Genomic DNA, 24,846 nt, shown 5'->3' on the forward strand with positions numbered 1-24,846 from the left:
CGCTCCCGCCGGTCAAACCTGCGATTCCTTGGTTTTCCGGAGGACCTGGGGGAGTGGGACCTTGCCAAATTCCTTGAGGCTTGGCTGACCAGGGGAGCTAGATCTTTCATTAAGGCATGGCTCCCTCCGCGTGGAGCAGGCACACCGGCTGGGGCCCAGCAGAGCACAGGCTGAAAAACCCAGAGTGGTTATAGCCAAAGTACTTAACTTTTCCCACAACGCTGAAATTCTTCGCGCTGTCCGTTCAGGGAAATAGTCTACAACAAAAATTTTTTTGTTTTTCAGGATTTCTTCGCCGGACTGGCAGCCCAGCGGCGCGCTCTCACACCCTTCTGTGGCAAGCTTTTCAACTAGGGAATGCGGGCTGTCTTAGTGTACCCAGCTAAGGCGAGGGTACAGACCCCCCGGGGGCGTGCACTGGTTTACGGACTCTGAAAGTTTGCAGCACTTTGTGTTGGAACAGGAAAACAACTTATCTTGCACGGATGAATCATCTAGGGCATCGCCATAGAGGGCTGGGAGGTTTTTTTTTATATCCTAACCTCTGTGTGTCTATTTGTGGGTGCCTTTGTTTGGATGCAGTTAGCTGTGTGGGAGCCCAATCTACAGCTGAACTGAAGGCCTGACAGCAGACTCTAGCCATCTTTAGATCACCCAGCTAGGCAAGGCAAAGTATTTCTTTTGGTGCTTTGATAAATTCATTTTTCTTGCAAATGTCTGCTAAAAATAGTCAATATATGTTCTATGATCCACCATAATTGCATTTCTTTCTAGATTCCAGTAAGCCAGATTCCTTACAGGACGACGGTGCTACTTCTGGCAGGAGGTAGTAAAGGGTCAGTTGGTAGAGCCGATTAGTTATTTTTATCTAAATTCAAATTCACAGTCTGTTAAATCACCCATGAGTATTTTTATTCAGTCAGACTCAAGTGGGGGAACGAGTCGTATGTGCTGGAAAGTGGAATATTACATAGTATTACATTGGCAACAAATGTACATCCATGTTATTAATGGAATGTACAACAGTTACAGTCTCCATACATAACTATTTATTTATTTAGCACTTTTATATACCGACTTTCCAATAACAGAGTTACTGATCAATTCGGTTTACATTCTAAACAGAAACATTGACAAGTTAATGTCTTACAATGAACAGGTATCAGGATCTTGGATACATATATATGGGGTTAATAACATAACGTAAATGCTACGAAGCCAAATGTAGGCTAAAGAAATAGGTGATAGGTATAAGCCAAATGTAGGCTAAAGAAATAGATGATAGGTATAAGGTTGGGTATTTGATTTTTAGTCTGCCAAGGATTCACAGATGACCTGAGAGTTCTTTGTGGGGTAATAGAGAGTGCTAGAGATGATTTGAATAGTTCTCTAGGGGGTTACCAAAGAAGGGATCCTTGGCAGGGAAAGTTCCGCAGACTGATGATTATGAGAAAGCTTGGTTGAATAACCAGGTCTTAAGTCTTTTTTTAAATGTAGTGGGGCATTGCACTGATCTGAGGTCTGACGGGAGAGCGTTCCAGAGTTTGGGACCGGCTGTAGAGAAGGCTCTTTTGCTTAATGCTGACTTTATCTGTGGAATCTGAAGGTTGTTTCTGTAGGCTTGTCTCACTGGTCTGGTAGAGGTGTGGAGTGTGAGAGGGATTTTGAGCTCGAGTGGGGCAATGTTATGTAGTGCCTTGTGGATTGATGAGAGCACTTTGAAGAGTATTCTGAATTTGACGGGAAGCCAGTGTAGGCTTTTTAAAATGGGTGAGATGTGTTCTCTTTTGTTAGTCTTGGTTAGGATCCTTGCTGAAGCATTTTGCAACATCTGAAGAGGTTTTATGGCGTTTGCAGGGAGGCCCAGTAGGAGTGAATTGCAGTAATCTATTTTAGTAAGAATGATTGCCTGTAGAACTAATCGGAAATCTTGAAAATGGAGGAGAGGTCTCAGTCTTTTTAAGACTTGTAATTTGAAGAATCCATCCTTTACGATGTTCTTGATGAAAGATCTGTAGTTCATTTGGTTATCTAGTATAACTCCTAGATTTCTGACTTGAGGTGACAAAATTAATGGAGAAGACAGGTTTTTATATATTTATATTTACTACTATAGTGCTAAATTTTGGCCATTTTGCCACCCCTCTTGCAAAGCCATACCCCCATCCCTCTCCCTCCCCCTGAGTGCGCCCTCATTATGCAGAAACCTTACCTAACCCACTAGCCACATTCTACTTACTCCACATGGATAGGATGCACGCTGACTGTAATCCTGCTGCAGGCCCCTCCAGGCCCTCCCGCATCTGGCACAAGTTGCGCTGCTGGCCAAGGATGGGGAAGACAAGGGCCTCAGCATTATCCACCATCATGAAAGTCAGACAGACGATGTCCCTGATGGTGAAATTTGGCTGCCGGGCAGGTGCTGGCATGGAAATTCTGCCCTCACATTAAGTGCATGTGTTTACATATATGCATGTATTGTACCAGGATCGTGCCGATTTCTGCAAACGTGCATGTGCACAAACCTTACAAGGGCTTCTGTAAAAATACATGTAAGTGGGCGCATTTTAAAGTTAACCGCATATAAGTCTACACTGGCTTAGGGAGAAAAAGAACAGAAAGCTGAGGGTGAACAGATGGCAGCTAGGTGCTAGGTAGAGGTCTAAGTTCTAGTAATCAATTTTACTGTAACCACTTTGTGCTGTTGAGAAAAGATAATCAAGTCTAAAATAAATAAAAATAATCTAAATTACAATGTTCCTCAGGGCAATATGCAACAATTAACATGACTCATCATGTGAGACTCCATGCAAATACTACTTTCAGAAATTCACAACTATAAATAACCATTCTATTTGACCACTGGAGAAAGTAAGTGAAGAAGAAGAAAAAAAAAAAAAAAAAGTATGATCCCCAGAAAAAAAACCCTGCTAATGCTATTCACTTACAGCTTGATTTTCAAAGCAACTTACTCATGTAAAATCCTGTTTTGTGTGTGTAAGTGGCACTTTGAAAATGAATTAGGGGATTGTGCATGTAAAGATACATGTAAAATAATCGTATCCATACTAGTAAGAGGCATTGTGGGGTTGAGGGGAGCTAGTTGGGATAGTGAAACATTTGCACACACACACACACACACACTTTCAATTTTCAAAAGTATGTGCACAAATATACATACTTGGGAGCAGGCATAACTTTCTGTATGTATATATATATATATATATATATATATAGCAAAAAATTCCCCCAGGGGAAAAGAAGTACTGATACACTAAATGAATATGTAATATTGAAAGAATTAAAAAAATATTCTTGACAGCTATTACATAAAATGAATGAGCATTGTTGTGATGCAAAAACAAACATATACAATGGACATCGATTACATGAACAACCCTGACTAAACTAACTAAAGAATATGCTGAATTGAGTATAAGATGCAAACATATCACTTGCACAAAAACAATTGCACATAACATGCATCCTTTAAAGATAAGATACTAAAGTATCTTGGTAGAAGAAAAGAAGGGCTAGCTGCCATTGCGGCTCCTTATACTGGATTTCTGCACCTATGGTTAACTATTTTAGTTCCAGCTGTGCAGGTTATACTTGAAACTCTGTGAAAGGTATATTTGATACACTGGCCAACATACAGTGTTCTCTCTTCTTGTTACTTGGAGGCATCCATTTCAAATTTTAGCCTCGGGTGCAGGATTCCGGTATAATCAGCCGCAACGGCAGTTAGCCCTTCTTTTCTTGGGCAGCTTAACCAGCTCTTTCAGCCTGATTAGGGTTTAATTTGACCCCACTGTATTACACCAGTGTTTTCCGAAGTTCATCTTTGGAACACCATTGGGTCTTCCGGTTTATTCTCCTGGTAATTGGTTAGTTAGTGAGTACTGTCTGTGGGGTTATCCACCTTTCACAGACAGTATCTACTTAGCAGTCTGTATTCTCCTGATACTGCCTTGACCTTAAATTATCCTGATTCATACAATGTGATTATCCTTCTTCGAGGATTCCCCCAGAGGAAGCCAGTCTCGGTGAAACATGGCTTTATTGAGGATTCAACTACTATACCCTGGAAGTTTGATGATTATTATTGAAAGGAGACTTACGTGCTTTAACTTGATAACGGTGAGCACATCGAGTTTATTGGGGAGAAATTTTGTCTATACATTTCAATTGTATCAATTTTGTGATATTTCTTTGTACCATATTGATTTGTCTCACTTGTACCAAGCCTGTGATCCTTTTGTATCTTATTCTCAATTCAGCATATTTTTTTAGTCAGGGAGTGTGTGTTTTTGCATCACAACAAAGCTCATTCATTTTATGTAATAGCTGTCAAAGAATATTTTTTAATTCTTGCAATACTACATATTAATTTGGTACATCAGAGCTTATTTTCGAAGAGGATTTTATGTACATAAATCTACTTTGAAATTTTGGAATAAAGTCTGCAGGACTTTAGCCATAAACAGGCTGGGATGAAATTACCTTCAGGGTAGTTTTATAACTGTGCTTCATAGGGTAAAGTCTATACATATCTTGTATATGCCGACTTTATCCCAAAGTTTCAAAGTTGGCTTCCGCACATAACTCTGCTTTGAAAATCTGTGTATGTCCTAGTACACACACAAATTCATTTGCACAAAGTTACACTTTCCCTATTGAGGGCATATCTTGAGTGGGTATACTTAAGTGCATACTTTTTAAAACAGAAAATATGCATGTAATTTTGAACTCTGTTCCCCCTCCCCCCCTGAATGCCCTCCAATTGGGTTATGCACATACTTTAATGCACACAGAGCACTGGACATTTTTTTATAATAGCTATTTTTAAGCATAAAACTGTTTTATGCATATAAATGGCTTTGGAAACCAGGCCACAACTGAGCAGCTCTAAACCTCTCTCATGCAAATGAAAAAGAAAATTATTCTTTACCTGCTAATTTTCCTGTAGTACCAAGAATCAGTCCAGACGGTGGGTTATGTCCCCCGTCCAGCAGATGGAGTCAGACAAGAACTTCTGAGGGAGGTGCGACATAAGCCCACATCCCTGGTCTCATTCCTCAGTAACTAGACTAACAAAGCCATAGAGAGAGAGAAGAGACGGAGGGATCAATACTACTTAATTCCGAACCAACTAGAACCAACTAGTGCCCCAACTGCAACTTGCGAACAGAACTGTAAGAAAATATCTCCCCAGAGAAATAGGGAGTCCAGAAAGTGAATCAGAGATAAAAGTCTAGCAGTGGATCCCCTGATAAATCCCAATAATATAGAGGGAGCGCATCTGGACTGATCCTTGGTACTACAGGAACGAAAATTAGCAGGTAAGGAATAATTTTCTTTTCCCTGTACGTACCAGGATCAGTCCAGACTGTGGGATGTACCAAAGCTTCCCTACTGAGGGTGAGCCGTAAATAGCCCTGCTCGAATGACCCTGTCACCAAAGGATCCAAAGGTCAGTGACCGGACATCTAAACGATAGTGTTGAGCAAATGTATGGAGTGACTTCCAAGTGGCCGCTCTGCAGATTTCCTGTGAAGAGACCGAAAGGCTCTCCGCCCAAGACGTGGCTTGAGATCGAAGCGAGTGAGCCTTGACCCCCATCGGTGGTTTCTTCCCTGCGCCAATATATGCTGCCGCAACCGCTTCCTTCAGCCAGCGGGCGATTGCCAGCTTAGAAGCCCTACATCCTTTCTTAGGTCTTGACCAAAGGACGAACAGATGGTCCGAGAGACGGAACTCATTGGTGACCGCCAATAACACATCAGACAGCGCTCAACATCAAGCTTGCGGAGGTCTCGAGAGTCAGCCGATGAAAAGGAAGGCAATTCCACCATCTGATTAAGGTGAAAAGTCAAAACCACCTTGGGTAGAAACGAAGGTACCGTGCGCAAAGTGACTCCCGAGTCAGTGAATCTTAGGTACGGTTCCCTGCAGGATAAGGCCTGCAGCTTGGAAATACGTCGCACCGAACTAATGGCTACCAGAAAGATTGTCTTGAGGGAGAGGTCCTTGAGGGTAGCGGTATGTAGAGGCTCGAAAGGAGGACTGCAGTGAATACGGAGCACCAGGTTGAAGCTCCAAGAGGGACAAGGAGTCTGTAGCGGTGGCTTCAAATGCTTCACCCCCTTAAGGAACTGGACAACAACCGGATGAGAAGAGAGCAGAATCTCCCTCCCCACGGCGAAGCAAGGCTCCCAAGGCAGCAACTTGGACTTGCAGAGAGTTGTAAGCTAAACCCTTTTCCAAGCCTGCCTGTAAGAATGAGAGGATCTGGGCGACCGAGGCGTGAGCCACCTGCATGGTATGCGTCGTGCACCATGCTTCGAAAACCTTCCACACCCGGACATAGGTGACTGAAGTGGACGTCTTGCACGCTCGAAGCAAGGTCGAGATCACGGCCTCCGGATAACCACGGCGTCTCAACTTGCGCCTCTCAAAAGCCAAGCCGCAAGAAAAGTGAGGTAATATAACAAGTGAGGTAATCAAATTTGCAGATGATACAAAATTGTTCAGAGTAGTTAAATCACAAGCAGATTGTGATAAATTGCAGGAAGACCTTGTGAGGCTGGAAAATTGGGCATCAAAATGGCAGATGAAATTTAATGTGGACAAGTGCAAGGTGATGCATACATGGAAAAATAACCCATGCTATAGTTACACAATGTTAGGTTCCATATAAGGTGCTACTATCCAAGAAAGAGATTTAGGCGTCATAGTGGATAACACATTGAAATCGGTTCAGTGTGCTGCGGCAGTCAAAAAAGCAAACAGAATGTTGCGAATTATTAGAAAGGGAATGGTGAATAAAACGGAAAATGTCATAATGCCTCTGTATCGCTCCATGGTGAGACCGCACCTTGAATACTGTGTACAATTCTAGTCTCCGCATCTCAAAAAAGATATAATTGCAATGGAGAAGGTACAGAGAAGGGCGACCAAAATGATAAAGGGAATGGGACAGCTCCCCTATGAGGAAAGACTAAAGAGGTTAGGACTTTTCAGCTTGGAGAAGAGATGGGTGAGGGGAGATACGATAGAGGTGTTTAAAATCATGAGAGATCTAGAACGGGTAGATGTGAATTGTTTTTTTACTCTTTCGGATAATAGAAAGACTAGGGGGCACTCCATGAAGTAAGCATGTGGCACATTTAAAACTAATCGGAGAAAGTTCTTTTTCACTCAATGTACAATTAAACTCTGGAATTTGTTGCCAGGAGATGTGGTTAGTGCAGTTAGTATAGCTGTGTTTAAAAAAGGATTGGAGAAGTTCTTGGAGAAGTTCATTACCTGCTATTAATTAAGTTGACTTAGATAATAACCACTGCTATTACTAGAAATGGTTACATGGAATAGACTTAGTTTTTGGGTACTTGCCAGGTTCTTATGGCCTGGATTGGCCACTGTTGGAAACAGGATGCTGGGCTTGATGGACCCTTGGTCTGACCCAGTATGGCATGTTCTTCTTATGTTCTTAAGACAGAAGCGAGCTGCCTTGTTGAAAAATATTGGTCCTTGCCGGAGGAGGTGTGGGAGATGACCGAGGCGTATGGGTCCGTCCTCCGCCAGGTTGAGTATGTCTGCGAACCATGACCATCGAGGCCACTCCAGCGCCATCAGAATTATGGTGCCCTGGTGGCCCTCTATTCTTCGAAGCACCTTGCCCACAAGGGGCCACGGAGGAAACACAGAGGAGAAGCTGCCGGGGCCATGGCAGTACCAGTGCATCGACCCCCTCTGCGCCGCGCTCTCTTCTGCTGCTGAAGAAGGGAGGGGCCTTCGCTTTGTGGGCTGTGACCATGAGATCCATATGAGTCATCCCCCAATGCTGTACTATCAGGTGCACTGCGTCCTCCGAGAGCTCCCATTCTCTGGGGTCGAGATGTTGCCAGCTTAGGAAATCCACCTGAACGTTGTCCACCCCTGCAATGTGTGAGGCCACTAATTGGAGTAGAAGGAGTTCTGCCCATTGCATCAGTTTGTCCGCTTCCCGTGAGACATGACGGCTTCGCGTGCCTCCTTGACGATTTATGTACGCCACGGTGGTTGCGTTGTCCGAGAGTATCCTGACCATCCGATGGTGAACTAGGGGAAGGAAGTCCTTCAATGCTAATCGGACCGCTCTGTTCTCCAGACGGTTGATCGGCCATCGCACTTGAGCTTTCGTCCACAGTCCCTGCAGGGACCTCGATTGACATACCGCTCCCCAGCCCGAGAGGCTGGCGGCGTGGTGACTACTATGCAGTCCGGAACGTCCAGGGATACTCCCTGGGCCAAGTGGCGGGGGTCCAGCCACCAGAGGAAGCTTTCTTCGGCGGTCCGTGGGATTGGGAGTATTGCCTGAAAGTCCCGCAACACCGGCTTCCAGCGGGAAAGTAGAGCCCTCTGCAGACGACGCATGTGCGCAACAGCCCAGGGTACCAGATTGATAGTGCATGCCATGGATCCCAGGACCTGTAGATAATCCCAAGCTGTGGGTCAAGAGAGCGCAGAGAAATGTATCTGGACTCGCAATGCTTGAGCCTGCTCCGGCCTTAGAAACAAGTTGCCTTCCTTCGTGTCGAACCTTGCTCCCAGGAAGTCCAACGACTGCGATGGAATGAGATTGCTCTTGGCATAGTTGATGATCCACCCGAGGGATTGGAGTAGTTGTACCACTCTGTCAACCACCCGATAACCCTGGCTCAAGGATTTCGCTCGGATGAGCTAGATGTCTAGGTAGGGGTGTACTAGAATTCCCTCCCAATGAAGGGCAGCCGCCACCACCACCATGACTTTTTTAAAAACGCATGGGGCCGTTGCCAACCAAAGGGGAGGGCCTGGAATTGAAAATGTTGCCCTAATATCTTGAAACAGAGGAATCGATGTGCCTTGTAGATTGGAATGTGTAGAGACGCCTCTGTGAGGTCCAAAGAGGCCAGAAACTCTCCTCGGTGGGCTGCTGCCAGTACCAAGCGGAGGGTCTCCATCCTGAAACATGGCACCTTGAGGGATTTGTTTACAGACTTGAGATCCAGGATGGGGTGGAAGGTGCCCTCCTTTTTGGGCACCACGAAATAGATGGAATAGTGGCCCGGGCCCACTTCTGAGGTGGGCACTGGCACGATTGCCCCAGCGTGAAGAGCTGGTTCAAAGTTTGTCGAACAACGATCTGCTTGTGAAGAGGTCCACAGGGAGAGAAGAGAAACCTGTCTTTTGGGGACCGTACAAGATGGGCTGGCATCATTGGGGGGCTTTGAGGATGCGCCATGGCCCAGTCCTTCCTTGTTAGGCCTGCGCCCTCGAAAGGGCCGGTTCCAAGAATACGAATGGGAGGACGGAGTCCGGGGGGTCTGTTGCCTCATATTACGAAACCGGCGTTGCATGCAAAACAGACTTCTGGAGGAACTAAAGGATCTTGTGGAACACGGCCGTTCTTCCAGGAGTCTATGCACTGCATGCTCTCCGAGTGACTTGATGATCTGATCCAGATCTTCCCCAAAAAGGAGCTTTCCCTTGAAAGGGAGCGATCCCAGACGAGTCTTTGAGGAGGAATCTGCCGACCAGTTCCGGAGCCAAAGTAGATGACGGGCCGAGACTGCGGCCACCATCGCCCGGGCGAGGACCCGTAGTAGATCATATAAGGCGTCCGCTCCGTAGGCAATCACGGCCTCCAATCTGTCCGCCTGGTGAGCCTCCTCTCAGATCCTGAGAAGTGAGAAGCTGTTGTACCCAGCGAAGACCTGCCCTTTGTGCCAGCAAGCTGCAGATGGCCGCCCGCACCCCCAGCGCTGACACTTCAAATACTTTCTTGAGGTACACCTCTAACTTCCTGTCTTGGAGGTCCCTCAGCGCCGGGCCCCCCGTGACCGGGATGGTGGTACGTTTGGTGACCGCAGACACCGCGGAACTTTAAGCAGATCAAGAAACTCCTCCGGGAGAGGATATAGCTTTTCCATTGCTCTGCTAACCTTTAGCAGAGAGAGCGGTTTTAAGTGGTGTACCGCAAGGATCGGTGTTGGGACCAGTCCTGTTCAATATCTTTGTGAGCGACATTGCGGACGGGATAGAAGGTAAGGTTTGTCTTTTTGCAGATGACACTAAGATCTGCAACAAGGTGAACACGCCGGAAGGAGTGGAGAGAATGAGACGGGATTTAAGGAAACTGGAAGAGTGGTTGAAGATATGGCAGCTGAGATTCAATGCCAAGAAGTGCAAAGTCATGCAAAGTCATGCATATGGGGAGTGGAAATCCGAATGAACTGTATTCGATATTGGGGGGGGGGGGGGGGGGGGGGGGGGGGGGGGAAGGCTGATGTGCACGGAGCAGGAGAGAGACCTTGGGGTGATAGTGTCTAATGATATGAAGTCTGCGAAACAATGCGACAAGGCGATAGCAAAAGCCAGAAGAATGCTGGGCTGCATAGAGAGGAATATCGAGTAAGAAAAGGGAAGTGATTATCCTTGGTGAGGCCTGGAGACCGTATCTACAAAGAGACAAAGACAAGATGGAAGCGGTACAGAGAAGGGCGACCAGGAAGGTGGAGGGTCTTCATCGGATGACATACGAGGAGAGATTGAAGAATCTAAATATGTACTCCCTGGAGGAAAGGAGGAGCAGGGGTGATATGATTCAGACTTTCAGATACTTGAAAAACTTTAATGACCTAAAGACAACGACAAACCTTTTCCATCAGAAAAAAATCAGCAGAACCAGAGGTCACGAGCTGAGGCTCCAGGGAGGAACTAAGAACCAATGTCAGGAAGTATTTCTTCACGGAAAGGGTGGTGGATGCCTGGAATGCCCTTCTGGAGGAAATGGTGAAGTCTAAAACAGTGAAGGACTTCAGAGGGGCATGGGATAAACACTGCGGATCCATCAAGTCTAGAGGGGCGTGAATAAAGAGGAGGCAGCAAAACTGCACGGAGCGGCAGTAGCCACAGAGGCATTCACAGAGCGGGATGCCAGTGGTTTGTGTTCCACCTTCACGGAGCGGAAGGATGGAGGGCTGCCATCTCCAAAAAAAAAAAACCAAACACAAAAAAAACCCAGGGGTGGGTAAGAGTATGGGGCAGTGGTGTGGCCTGCTTGTTGCAGAGTTGCTACCCCTAATTGAGCTGGATGTTCACTTGGATGCAGATACAGCGCTGCTCTCTACATTGGTGGTGGAGTGGAGGGGAATTAGGGCTGGAGGGTACTGGAAGCCAATAGTAACAGGTGGGAGAGAGAAAAAGGAAAAAAAAAAAAAAGGATAAAGTGCGTAGCTTGCTGGGCAGACTGGATGGGCCATTTGGTCTTCTTCTGCCATCATTTCTATGTTTAGGGTGGCTTCGGGCGAATCCCATTCCCTAGAAAGCAACTGTAGGAACGTGGAATGGATAGGAAAAGCCCTGGCCGATGGCTGGAGTCCCACCAGCACAGGGTCGGGCCCTGGTGGCTCTGGGTGGGGGGGGGGCATCAATATCCAGCTCCTGCAGGATATGCGGGATCAGGTTGTCCAGCTCATCCCGTTGAAAAATGCGGAGGACCCAATGGTCGTCCCCTTCCATCTGGGCCACCAATAAAGGGTCATCCCCGGCCGGATCTGGGACCGGTCCCCCCTGTGCCAGAGGGTACCCTCTGGGTGGTCCAGGGGGATCCCGGGATGAACACGTCGTCCCCCCTGCCAGATGGCTGCTATCCTGGGGAGGAGCCCCCCCTCCCGGGAGAGTATCTGCTTGTGCCAGCTTGGGAGGTGGGAGTCCCGGGATAAGATCCAGGGGCTGTGACATCCTCTACAGAAATGCATTATGCATCAGGATAACAAATTCCGGGGAGAAGGCTGGGGGGGGGGGGGGGGGGGGGGGGGAGCGGGGAAAGCAAGAGTGGTGCCTCCCCCGACTGAGACCGTGGCTCCGACGCATGTACTGGGGCCAAAACAGGTGGCAGTGCCGGAAACGGGGTCTCTGCGTCTTCGTCCAAGGTCCCGGCGTCATTCATTTCCTGGAGCAAAATGGCTGCCGTTCCCACGCGCAGTGGGAATGGGGCCTGCCGCTGCCGATCATCGCGGTCCTGACCACGAGCTCCGGAGGCGTCCCCCTGCTGTGAGCTGCCCTCCACGCCAGGGAAGCAGCTCATACAAAGTCCCTCCCATGAGAACCGGCCCCTGAGCCAGCCACACGCGGCGCAGGCCAACGCTCTCGGCATGCCGCATCGGAGGGGGAGGGGTGATGAAGCGCGGGAAGTGGAGCTCTTCGGGGCTGTAAAGTATGGCCCAAGCCAAGGACCGCCCCGAAACACCCCACCGCCCTGGGAAACTCCAAAAGCCACCGAGGAATGGGACCTCCCAGCGGACGGCGGCCCCGAGAAATGTACGTCGCAGGGCTGTGGGTCGGTAAGCGGCTGAGGGGGGGGGGGGGGGAGAAGAGGTTAGAACTTCGAACTTGTACCCCCGCCAATCTGGCGCAATCAGAAGACAAACCTGGGAAGAAAAGTTAACATTCACTTACCCACCAACAGCACTAGAAAACTAGACAGTCAGGAGGTAGAAAAACAGAAAGCCCAGGCCTGTCAGCAAGTGCCCTGGGGAGAGCCAGCAGCAGAGACTCTCCCAATTCACAAAAGCATCTTTTTTTTTTTTTTTTTTAAACTTGAGAACTTGATCCCTCAAATGAAAAAGAATAGAAGCCTAGCTGAGCAAAAAGAACACACTAAGCCCATGTACTGGGGAACTTATGTTCCCCTGTTCCTATCTGCTGGAGTCAGAAAGATACTGAGGAATGAGACCAGGGATGTGGGCTTATTTTTATTTATTTATTTGCTTTTATATACCGACATTCGTTGGAGTACATCACATCGGTTCACATTAAAACAGTTGGAATAGTATGGCAGGGGAGTCGTACTACTTTTACATTGTAACATTAACCTTAATGGGGAACATTTAAACGTATATAGTATTAAACCTTGGTGGGTGAACATTAAACAAATATAACGATAAATGTTAAGGGCTGGTTATTGATATTTCAGTTTTAGAACTGGGCTAGGGTGCCTCATTAACCAATGCAGTATATACAATATGTACAATAGGGTATCATAGATACAATATATACAGAATGGCATGTACCAGATTTAACTGGAAGTTTAAGGTGTCTTAATAATGATGCATGGGGATATTTGGGGGGGGGAGGAGGAGGGTCAGGGAGTATGACGTGGAGCAAGTAGGGAGCAGAGGGGTTGGGGGGGGGGGGAATTAGTTTGTGTGTTGGTAGGCTTTATGGAATAGCCATGTTTTCAATTGCTTTTGAACGATTGGGTGGAGGGTTCCAGTCTGAGTTGGGAGGGTAGCTTGTTCCAGAGGGTGGGGCCAGCTACTGAGAAGGTACCTTGTCTGGTGGAGGAAAGGTGCGCTAGTTTTGTGTGGGGGATGGCAAGCAGGCCAGTGTTTTGGGATTGCAGGTTTTTCTGGCAGTTGTGCGGTTGGGGAGGGTCTTTGGACCAATTGATTTTTCAGTTGTTGATGAGTTTTGTGCAGTAGGGTGAGGATTTTGTATTATGACCTGTGTGTTATAGGGAGCCAGTGGAGTTCTTTTAGAATAGGGGTGATGTGCGATGAACGGTTGGTATTAGAGAGATCTGGCTGCTGCGTTTTGCAGCAGCTGGAGAAGTTTAGTGGTTGAGGCAGGAAGTCCGAGAAGGAGGGAATTACAGTAGTCCAACTTGGAGAGTATGAGGGATTGTAGTACTGTGCGGTAATCATGGTGGAATAGTAGTGGTTTGAGTTTTTTGAGGACTTGGAGCTTATAAAAGCCCTCTGATTGTTAGGTTGATGTGTTTTTTCATGTTGAGTTCTGAGTCGAGGGTGATGCCAAGATCTCTAACCTCATAGGTGAGAAGGGGGTTTGGTTGACTGGGGGTGATGTCTTTGCTGGTTTTTGTTGAGGGTTTGTTTGAGATGTGTAGGATTTCTGTTTTTTTGTGGTAGAGGGTGAGCGATAACTGCGTGAGGAGGTTCTTTATTTGGATGGAGAGGGAATCCCAAAGTGCGATGGTGTTTGGTATGCTTTCTTTGATGGGGAGAAGAATCTGGGCGTCATCTGCGTATTGTAAAATGAGAGTTCCAGGATGGAGAGGAATTTACAGAGGGGGAGCATATATATATTGAATAGGGTGGATGAGAGGGATGATCCTTGGGGACTCCGTGGGGGAGTGGGAATTGGTCTGATTCGCAGTTGTTGAGCCGAACTTTGTAGGATCTGTTTGATAGGTAGGATTGAAACCATTTGAGGGTGTTTTCGCTTAGGCCAGTCTCCATCAGTCATGTAATTAGTATGTCATGGTTTATGGTATCAAATGCGGCAGAGATGTCCAGTAGGATGAGAAGGTAAGAATGACCAGCGTCGATGCCTCTTAGGGCTGTGTCTGTGAGCAATAAGAGGAGAGTCTCAGTGCTGAGGGATTTTCTGAAGCCATGTTGGTTGGGTTTCAGGATGTTTTGGTTTTCTAAGTCTTCAGAGAGTTGGAGATTTACATGCTTCTCAATGATCTTGGATATGAATGAGAGATTTGAGATGGGTCTATAGTTGGAGAGATCAGTGGGGTTGAGATGTGGTTTTTTGAGGATGGGTTTGATTATGGCACATTTCAGGGCTTCTGGGAAGGTGCCTTGTTCAAGTGAGGTATTTATTATATCTGCGATGGATTTGGCGATAATATCAGGAATGAGTTTGAGTCTTGACTGGGATGGGGTGTGAGGCTGGGTTAATTTTCTGAATGATTTTCTTTACTTCAGTTGAGGCGATAAGCTCGAAGTTGGACCAGGTGGGCGATGTTTCGTTGGGTGGGGTCTGTGTTTCTTCTTTTGTGTGGAAGTTGGGAGTTATAAGTTTGCTGATTTTATCTGAGAAAAAACGAGCAAGTTCTTCGCAGGTCTTTGCGTTGCTGTCTGAGGTTGGTGCAAGGTGGTTGGGTTGCGTCAGTTTGGCGACGATGTCAAAAAGGGCTCTGGGGTTGTGTTGGTGTTGATGAATTTTCCTTCCGTAGAATTCTGGCTTGGCTTTGTCGGTGTCAGTTCTGTAGATGTGGAGGAGTGTTCTGTATATGTAGCACCTCCCTCAGAAGTTCTTGACTGACTCCATCTGCTGGACAGGGGACATAACCCACCATCTGGACTGATCCTGGTACATACAGGGAAATGTTATTACCCCTCTACATGCTGCTTATTAGGAAGCATCATCAAAGCCACAGCAAAGCCTGCATCATTCAGGCCTGAGGATTGCCCTTCTGCAGCTAAAATGGTAAAGGTGACCAACTGGTCTACTGTTTGAGAGAAAAATGGATTACCCCCAGCCACTTTAAATTCTGAATCCTGATGAATGATGGAAAAAGCAGAGTTGCTTACTTGTAACAGGTGTTCTCCCAGGACAGCAGGATGTTAGCCCTGACAGATGCGTGACATCACCAGATGGAGCCCGGCAAGGAAAAATGGTACACTAGGCATTCCCAGCATGCCACTACCCCTGCAGCCACGCGGGGCCCCCCCTTCAGTCTTGTATCAAAGTGAAAAAAGATGAGTGAAAAATAAAATAAACCGCAGACAAACCTAACTCCGTGGGGTGGCAGGTGGGTTTCCTGAGGACTAACATCCTGGTAGAACACCTGTTACAGGTAAGCAACTCTGTTTTCTCCCAGGTCAAGCAGGATGGTAGTCCTCACAGATGGGTGAATACCAAGCTGCAGGTTGCCCCCGGAACGTATAGGGCCAAAAGACACCAATAACGTGCAACAGGCACAAAAGGGGTGCTGTTGGCAATGACAGGAGGCAACATGAATCTCACATTGGGCCCTAGGCAGGGAGAGTTGGGTTCTCACACTTGGAACAGGTTACGAAGGACAGACTGGCCGAAGGTGCTGTCCTGTCGACCATCCTTGTCCAGACAGAAGTGGGCTGCGAATGTGTGGCGAGAACTCCATGTCACGACCTTGCAGATCTCAGCAATACGGACCGCACGGAACTGGGCCACCGATGTTGCCATGGCTCTCACTGAGTGCGCCTTTACTCGGCCTCCGAGTGGAAGGCCTGATTGCTCATAGCAGTCCGCCAACCAACTGGACAGGGTCTGCTTGCCCACCGCAACCCCAAATCTATTTTTGTCAAAGGAGACAAAGAGTTGTGTGGATTACCTGTGGGTTGCAGTGCCTCCAGGTAAAATGTGAGAGCACGTTTTCAGTCCAAGGTGTGCAGAGCCCGCTGACTTTGGTGGGAGTGTGGCCTCAGAAAGAAGGTGGGTAGCACAATAGACTGATTCAGATGGAAGTCAGTTACCACCTTAGGCAGGAACTTAGGGTGAGTGCGTAACACCACCCTGTTGTGGAAGAACCTGGTATAAGGCAGATAGGTCACCAGGGTCGGTACCTCACTGACCCTGCGGGTGGAAGTAATCACCACCAGGAAGATAACCTTCCAGGTGATGTGTTTTAAGCTTGCAGGAGCGCATAGACTCAAACGGAGACTGCATGAGCCACGCTAACACCACAACAGGAGGACGCAGTGAGGGCTTCAAATGGTAGCAAGCCTCGCATGAAGCGCCCTACTAATGGCTGCACCAAGATTGGAGTGTCACCCACCCCTCGGTGGTAGGCGCTGATGGCACTCAGATGAACTCAGATTGAAGTAATCTGCAATCCTGACAGAGAAGCCATAGATAGTCCAGGAGCCATGGTGTGGGACAGGTGAAAGGGTCAAGACCTTGCTCCGCATACCAGACAGAGAACCTCCTTCATTTCAATAGGTAGGACTTCTGTGTGGAAGGCTTCCAATAAGCTACCAGGACCTGCGACACGTTCTCCAAAAGGTTGAGGGACTGCAAAACTAGCCTTTCAGCATCCAGGCAGTGACAAAAGGTTCGGGTGGCGCAGCCTGCCACGATCCTGCGTGATGTCGGCCAGGTGCCCAGATGTATGGGCTCCTGGACCGACAAATAGCGCAGGATCAGGAACCAGACCTGTCGTGGCCTGCTGGAGCTTCACGAGGGTCTTGACTATGAGCAGAAGCGGAGGATATGAGTACAGGAGACCTGCGCTTCACGATTGGGTGAAGGCATCCAAGACTGGTGCTCTATCCTCCCTGCACAGGGAGTAGAAGCGACTCACCTTGTGGTTCTGAGGGGAGGCGAAGAGATCCATATCCAGTAGACCCCCACCTGCGGAAGATCTCGACTGCCATGGAGAGATTGAGGGAACACTCAAAGTGGATGGAAAGTCCGACTCAGGCGGTTCGCCATCACATTCTCCTTCCCTACCAGGTATACTGCTCGTAGAAGCATGTCCCTGGACAGGGCCCAGGCCCAGATCTGCACGACCTCCTGGCAGAGCAGATAGGAGCCTGTGCCCCTCTGCTTGTTGACATACCACATGGCCACTTGACCGTCCGTTTGTATCAGGACAACCTTGTGGGACAGGCGGTCCTGAAAAGCATACAGGGCATACCTCATCACCCGTAGCTCTAAGAAATTTATTTGGCACCTCGCCTCGGGCACTGTCTACACATCCTGATTGTGTGGAGGCCTTCCACACAAGCATCCCAGCCTATGTTGGAGGCATCAGTGGTAAGGATCACCTGAGCAGGAGGGGCCTGAAAGGGAGGGCCCCTCCCCATGTTGTCTTCTTGCTCCCACCTCACGAGGGAGTCTTTGAGTGGCCTGGTTATCCGAACCAGCATGGAGAGCTCCTCAGAGGACTGATGCCACTGGGAGCGCAAAGTCCACTGTGCCACCCTCATGGCGGTGGGGGTGACGTACACTGATGCCATGTGGCTCAGCAGCCACAAAAGCAGGCGAGCAGAGGCCATTTGCCGGTGGCGAATAGACCAAGATAGCCCCACCAGCGTCATCGCATGATTGCTGGGGAGGAATGCCCTGGCCACCATGGTGTCCAGGTACACCCCAATAAAGTTGAGCTGCTGGGACGGTGACAACTGGGATTTTGGATAATTGATGAGAAAACCCAGTGAGTGGAGCACCTAGACTGTCAAGTGTAGGGCCGGAAGGACTCCCTCCCTCAAGGTACTCCTGACGAGCCAGTCTTCCAAGTATGGGAACACATGCATCTCCTTTCAGCGCAGATGTACTCCCACCACTGCCAGGGGTGAGGAGATGAGGCAGAAGGGCAGAACCCTGTAATGGAAGTGCTGCTGGCACACCAAGATGCACAGGAATTTCCGATGAGGCAGAAATATAGCGATGTGCACGTAGGAGTCCTTCAAATTGACAGCAGAACCAACTCACCTGATAAAGAAGGGGAATCAAGGTGCCTAATGAGACCATTTTGAACCGCTCTTGCCTCAGGAACATGTTTAAGGCTCAGAGGTCGAAGTTGGGCCAGAGGCCACCTGTTCTCTTTGGAATGAGAAAGTACCTGGAGTAGAACCCCCCCCCCCCCCTACTGGGCCCGGGGAACTGGATCTACGGTCTTGGCCTGTATCAGGGCCGAGAGTTCCAACTCGAGGGACGTTGCCTGTTTCATGAGACCCCCACCCTGGTGAGGGAAGGGAGTCTGGTGGATCGCTGAGAAAATTCAGGCGGTAGCCCCGTTTCACAATGGCTAACACCAGGCAGTCGGTTGTGATGGGAGCCCAGCAATCTGCAAAGACATAGCCAGCCCCCAACCAGTGGCTCAGGATCTCTGGACACAGGAATCAGGCTGCTGCTCTCTCTGCATCAGTCAAAACCCCGCCGCAAGGCCGGGTTGAGGCGCAGGCTGGACCCGAGGCACCCGCTACTTGAGTTTTCGGCCCTTAGGGTAGCCCGAGATGCCCTAGCCTGAGGGGCCGGATGATAGTATCTCCGCTGCCTATAGAAAGGCTTCCTTGAGTCCTGATGCAGCCCCCAATGGATAGCCGAAGAAGGGTCCAAGGTGCTGGCAGATAGCTGTTGCAGGGTTTCGTGGTGGTCCTTTAGTTGGGTCACTGTTTCCCAGCCTGGTCTCCTAACAGGTTTTCACCTGTGAAAGGTAGGTCAGCCAGTTTCTCCTGGACTTCGGGGCGGAGGTCTTAAGCCACACCCAGCGCCTAGCACTAATACTGGCCACCAACACCCTTGCCGCCATCTCAAAGACATCAGAGGCCACCTAGAAGCCCTTTTGCCCTATGGATTCCAACCCTTCTGGAGCTGATGTGGGAGACCTTCAACAAGCTCCTGGATCTGCTTCCAGAGGTTGCGGTTCTACTGATTCATGTACAATTGATACGCTGATATATGGGCAATAAGCATTGCCCCCTGGAAGACTCTGCGGCCAGGGCATCTAGGGCTCTATGGTCTTTTCCCAGAAGGGAGCAGAAGAGTGAGTGCAGGATTGCTTAACCTTTTTGAGAGCAGACTCCACTACGACAGACTGGTGCAGGAGCTGGCTCTTTTGGAATCCTGGGGCTTGCTGAATTAATAAATGACATCCGCCTTCCGGGTGACCGGGGTGATGGAGCCTGGGTGCTCCCATAGCTGGTGGAGGAGCTCAGGGGGACCTCATGCCCTGGGACCAACCACCACCTCCTTCGGAACATCAAGGAATTGAAGGATTTCCAACATTTTATGTTGGGAATCCTCTTCAGTAAGCAACTGAAAAGATATAGCCTCCACCATCGCCCGAACAAAGCTGGCAAAGGAGAAATCCTCCAGGGGCAAACGGCGCTTCTCATTCGGAGGTGAAGGCTTGGACGGGAGGTCACCCGAGGCCTCCCAAGAAAACTCAAAGGAATCATCGCCCCAAGTGTTATAAGGAGCCTCCTCCTCACTAGCGACCCCACGGGGTTGTAGAGGGAGGCTAATCCCTGGGCCTCGCGGCACCAGTGGTCTGTCGGGAAGCCTCAGTGCTGGAGACCACACATGCATCGAACCTCGGCGGACCCGGTGGCTTGGAGCATCCGAAAGCCCGAGAATGGGCTCAAGGAGAAACGGCACTGCCCTCGGTGGCAAGTGCGGAGCTGCATCCTCCTCCTCCGAGGATCCCGGAATTGGGATGGCATCGGAGGAGGGAACTGGTGGCAGATGGGGCCCCAAAGGACCACTGGGCACCAGCTGTGTCTGCAGGACTCCAAGCAGGATATCCAGTCGCTCCAGCAGGGGCACCAGCATCAAGGATGCTGGTTCTGGCATCAGCATGGGCACCGGTGGTTGCTCAAAGCCCCAGAGGGCACGGAGCACCACCTGCTGCACCACTCGGTCCTCCTGAAATTCTGGCATAGTGAGCACCAATGAGGGAGAAGGAGAACGGGGTGTAACCAGAGCCTCCACGGGGGTCCACAGAGGCTCAGTACCCAGCACCGGAATTGGTGGGGAACGCCCTGGGCTCCTGGGTCTGGAGGAGGACAGGCCTCCTCGTTGTGAGGCCACTTTGGAAGGGGTTCGGCAGAAGCCGGTGTCCCTCCAGTATCGGTGCTGGCACCGTGCGGTGACAACCATCGGTGCCCGTGTCTCCCTCTGTGCTCGGCCAAGGTAGACGACCCTGAGGACTTGGACTGATGCGATATGGGCAAGGGGCGATCCCCTGCACCCTTTTCTTCGTGGTGGGACATTGAAGGCGATGGCCCGGGTTCACCACCATCCCAATAACTGGAGTCAATGGAGCTGACTGTAAAGGACAGAACAGGTGCTCCATCTTATCCAGACGGAAGCGCCAGCCTTGAGTGTCATCTGGACACAACTGGGGCACCGATTAAATCGTGGGAAGGCCCCAGGCAGAGGACGCAAACGTCATGCAGGTCCATAATGGACATAGTCCATGGACATTGGGGGCACTTCCGGAAACTGATCATCATCGAAAAAAGCCAGCAGGCGGTCGGTGGCCACCAAAGGGAAGACACTTAGGAACTGACTGCAACAATGTGAAAAAATGATTTACCAATATCTGAGGAACCGACTCATGGAGGGGGAACCCCGGAGCAGGGAAGAACTGGTGAAAAATAACACTTTCTTCCTTTTAAGAAAGAAACTGAAGAGCTCCAAAGCCCTCAAGACAACCGCACCGTGGAAAAAAGGAGACTGAAGGGGTACCCCACGTGGCTGCGGGGATAGTGGCATGCTGGACATGCTCAATGTGCCAAAGTTTCTAGAAATTTTGACAAAAGTTTTCCATGCCGGGCTCCATCTGATGATGTCTCCCATCTGTGAGGACTACCATCCTGCTTGTCCTGGGAGAAAAATAAAATCCAATGACGTAATTCCAGGGTACAAAAATATTGTATTTTTAAAAAATTGTAACACTTTACATAAATGACAAACTATCAAAAACAGTTTAAAAAACATCAATTAAATCAGTCTATATCCAAGGAAGGAGAAATTATAGCTGTTTAAGATAACAACCTTAAACTTCAAGCTTCCTTTATACATTGTTGTGCATTATACATATTTAAGTACCTCAAAAAGGGCACTTTCAAGCAACAAAAAAGGTTTTCTTCTTTTGAGTACATCATATATATATATATACAAAATAAATGAACATTTTCAAATCTTCACATCCAAACATTATTGACTTTTTGTTGTCCATTCTTACATTGAAGATTTAGAAAAGAAATACCGTATCAATTTGAATTTTACATGCATTATTTCACTAAAGCAGAAGTAAATGTTTTAAGAAAATAAATTTTGTCTAAATCACATGTACATTATGAATCTCTTGAATGTTCCAGCTTTATATCCACCAGTTCCAAGTCGGTAAAGAACGTTGTTTGGTCATGGTCCCAGAAGGCCATCCAGAATCTTAGCAGATGACTCATAAAGAGCTCTGAAATCCAAGACAAATAATTTAGCACAAAAGTACTCTTTTCCCATAATTCAGTAGTAATCTAAGAGCCAAATAATCTCTAACCTAATGCAAGCATTAGTACTGTTTAATCTATGCAATTTTAATAAAAAATGTAATTGTATAAAAACCCAAATAACCACAGGTAGATCCCATAGATACATTTATTTTTCTAGATCACTCACTAATGTGGAATAAGTCTGCTGATCATTAACCTGCATGAAATAAAAATGACACAAGGCAGGTGATGAAGTAAACTCTGTCCTGAAAGTTCGTACCTCAATAAACTGGTTAGTCTATAAGGTGTCCCTTGCCTTGCGTCATTTTTGCTACACCAGATTAACATGGCTGTCCCTCTGAACTGCTTGAAATTGTTTCTTTTTCCACTGGATTATCAGAATTCATTCTGTTTTTATTTCCAATATTAATCACAACAGATTAAAGGCTGTAGAATAAAGTACTGATACGATCTGTTCTTTTAGGTAGAAATGAAAGATGAGTGATATTTGGTCATTTTAACACTGGATTCAATTCTGTTTTCAGATACAATGTACATTCATTCAAATGGCACTATCTTGCAACCATAGGAAAAAAAAAGGTTTAAAAATCTGGAGAAATTATTCCCCTCAAGTTTGGGTGGAGAAATTTGTTTCCTTCTGTAAACTATTTATAACGTTGGCATTTATATAAAGAAAGCATACATTCATGTGGTGCATTCCCACTTTAATATCTTATACTTTTGCTATAAATAAATAGTACAATGGGACTTGAATTTTTGATATATGACAATACATATTTTTTTGCCTGGAGGTTTTATGAGTGAAGACAGTAGTACCTTCAATCATCCCCCAACAATATACAGTCATAGTGCTTATGAAATACATACAATTAAAAGAAACTTGTCATAAATCTATTTTTGGAGTTAACTGACAGTCAATGTGGTCAGTATCTGCCAATCATATTGCACCACTTGATTTCAAAATATTATCTTTATTACTGAATTTTAATGATCTAACCCTGTAAAGGCAGCCACACCAAGGAAGAACAGAAACTTCATATCATTCATATGTATATAATATGCTTTGGGAACAGGTAAACAATAAAAAAGCTTCAGGTCAGCCCCATGGCAAGGCTGTGGTATTGTCACACAGATCTTCAATTACATAAGGAGGAGATTTTTTTTTTTAAACCTCAAAACAGTCTGGAGAGGGCAGGAGGGAAAATTAAGACTTACCTGATAATTTTCTTTCCTTTACTTCTGCTACACCAGTCAAGAACCTGTGGGTTTAGTCCCCTCATCCAACAAATGGAGGCAGAGTTTTTTTTTTTTTTTATTTTTTTTATAACAGCACCTGTATGTATGTCATGCATGGAAGCAGATACAGCCAGTGTACTACTGTCAAAGCTAAATTGAAATTATAGCAACTAGCAGATGCAAAATGTAATAACTGAAATTTAAAATTTTGACCTAACAAAAAACACAAAAATGTAATGGAGAAATTACCTGATAATTTCATTTTCCTTAGTGTAGACGGATGGACTCAGGACCAATGGGTATAGTGTACTCCTGATAGCAGTTGGAGACGGATCAGATTTCAATCTGACGTCAGCTCTAGCACATATACCTCTGCAGGAAGTGCAGCTCTTCAGCATTTTCCTCGAAAAGCATTGTGGATATATGTATGACTGAATAATTTGAATAACTTGATTAACTTTATAACTTGGATAACATGATTAACTTTATAACTTTGTTAACTTAATTAATTTGAATCTGTTGAATTGGTTATAGCTGGAGACCACCAGTGCCCTCAACAAAGAAACATCGACACCCAGTAGGATGGGTTTCCTAGCTGAAGGAAAGCATGGCTTACCCGTGAATCACTCGCTCTCGGGGATATTACCAGAGAATTCCATGAGTAACGGCAGCCGTGGGTGGGATGCTGAGTCCATCTGTCTACACTAAGGAAAACGAAATTATCAGGTAAGTAATTTCTCCATTTCCTAGCGTGTAGCAAATGGACTCAGGACCAATGGGATGTATAAAAACTATTCCCGAATAGGGTGGGAGGCTGCCCGTGAACCACTTAGTACTACCCTTGCAAATGCTGTGTCCTCCCGAGCCAGAACATCCAGGCGGTAAAACCTGGAGAAGGTGTGCATGGAGGACCATGTCACCGCCCTGCAGATCTCGGCGGGTGTCAGCATCTTGGTTTCCGCCCAGGACCCTGCCTGGGCTCTAGAAGAATGGGCCTTGACTTGTAAAGGCGGTGGCTTGCCTGCTTCTACGTAGGCCGCCTTGATGACATCTTTGATCCAGCGGGCTATGGTTGCTAGCGAGGCTGCTTCCCCTTGCTTTTTCCCGCTGTGAAGGACGAATAGAAAGGTCTGTTTTTCGAACGGATTCCGACCTTTCCAGGTATCAGACTAGGAGTCTGCCGATGTTGAGATGGCGTAGACTTCGAGCCTCTTCCGAATTCTTATGCTCATCTGGCGATGGTAGCGAGATGGTTTGGTTGAGATGGAAGTGAGACACCATTTTGGGGAGGAATGACGGAACTGTGCGTAACTGGATGGTTCCCAGGGTGAGTCTGAGGAACGGCTCCCGGCAGAACAGTGCTTGTAGCTAGGATATACGACGGGCCGAACAGACTGCCAGCAGGAAGGCTGACTTCAATGTTAAGAGTTGGAGAGACAGGCCGCGGAGAGGTCTGAAGGAGGTTCCTGCTAAGAAATCTAGGACCAGGTTGAGGTTCCAGTCACCGGCCACTTTAGGGGTGGTCGGATTTGCTTGACTCCTTTCAGAAAGTGGGAGACATCAGGGTGAGAGGCTATGCTGCCGCTCTCGCTCTTGGTTCTGTAGTATGACAATGCGGCCACCTGTACCTTGATGGAGTTGAGAGACAATCCCTTCTGTAGGCCGTTCTGCAGGAATTCCAAAATCGCAGGAATTTTGACTGAGCGTGGTATGATGTCGCGGTCCTCGCACCAGGCTTCGAATACTCTCCAAATCCTTATGTATGTTAGGAATGTGGAGAACTTGCGCGCTCAGAGTAGGGTGTCAATTACTGCCCCAGAGTATC

At 47.6% G+C, this 24,846-nt stretch overlaps 1 protein-coding gene across 3 annotated transcripts in view; it reads right to left on the minus strand.

Annotated features, from left to right (window-relative positions):
* Positions 1-21,191: 21,191 nt before the first annotated feature.
* The window catches only part of NCAPG2 (non-SMC condensin II complex subunit G2), a 327,980-nt gene continuing 324,325 nt past the window's right edge, over positions 21,192-24,846 (minus strand). For all 3 annotated transcript variants that reach the window (XM_029588506.1, XM_029588507.1, XM_029588508.1), the window contains one exon: positions 21,192-21,748. In XM_029588506.1, coding sequence (XP_029444366.1) covers positions 21,697-21,748 — 52 coding nt within the window. In that variant the 3' untranslated portion in view covers positions 21,192-21,696. The remainder of the gene's footprint in view (positions 21,749-24,846) is intronic.

The sequence above is a fragment of the Rhinatrema bivittatum genome, chromosome 2 (assembly GCF_901001135.1).
Source record: "Rhinatrema bivittatum chromosome 2, aRhiBiv1.1, whole genome shotgun sequence".
Classification (NCBI taxonomy): Eukaryota; Metazoa; Chordata; class Amphibia; order Gymnophiona; family Rhinatrematidae; genus Rhinatrema; species Rhinatrema bivittatum.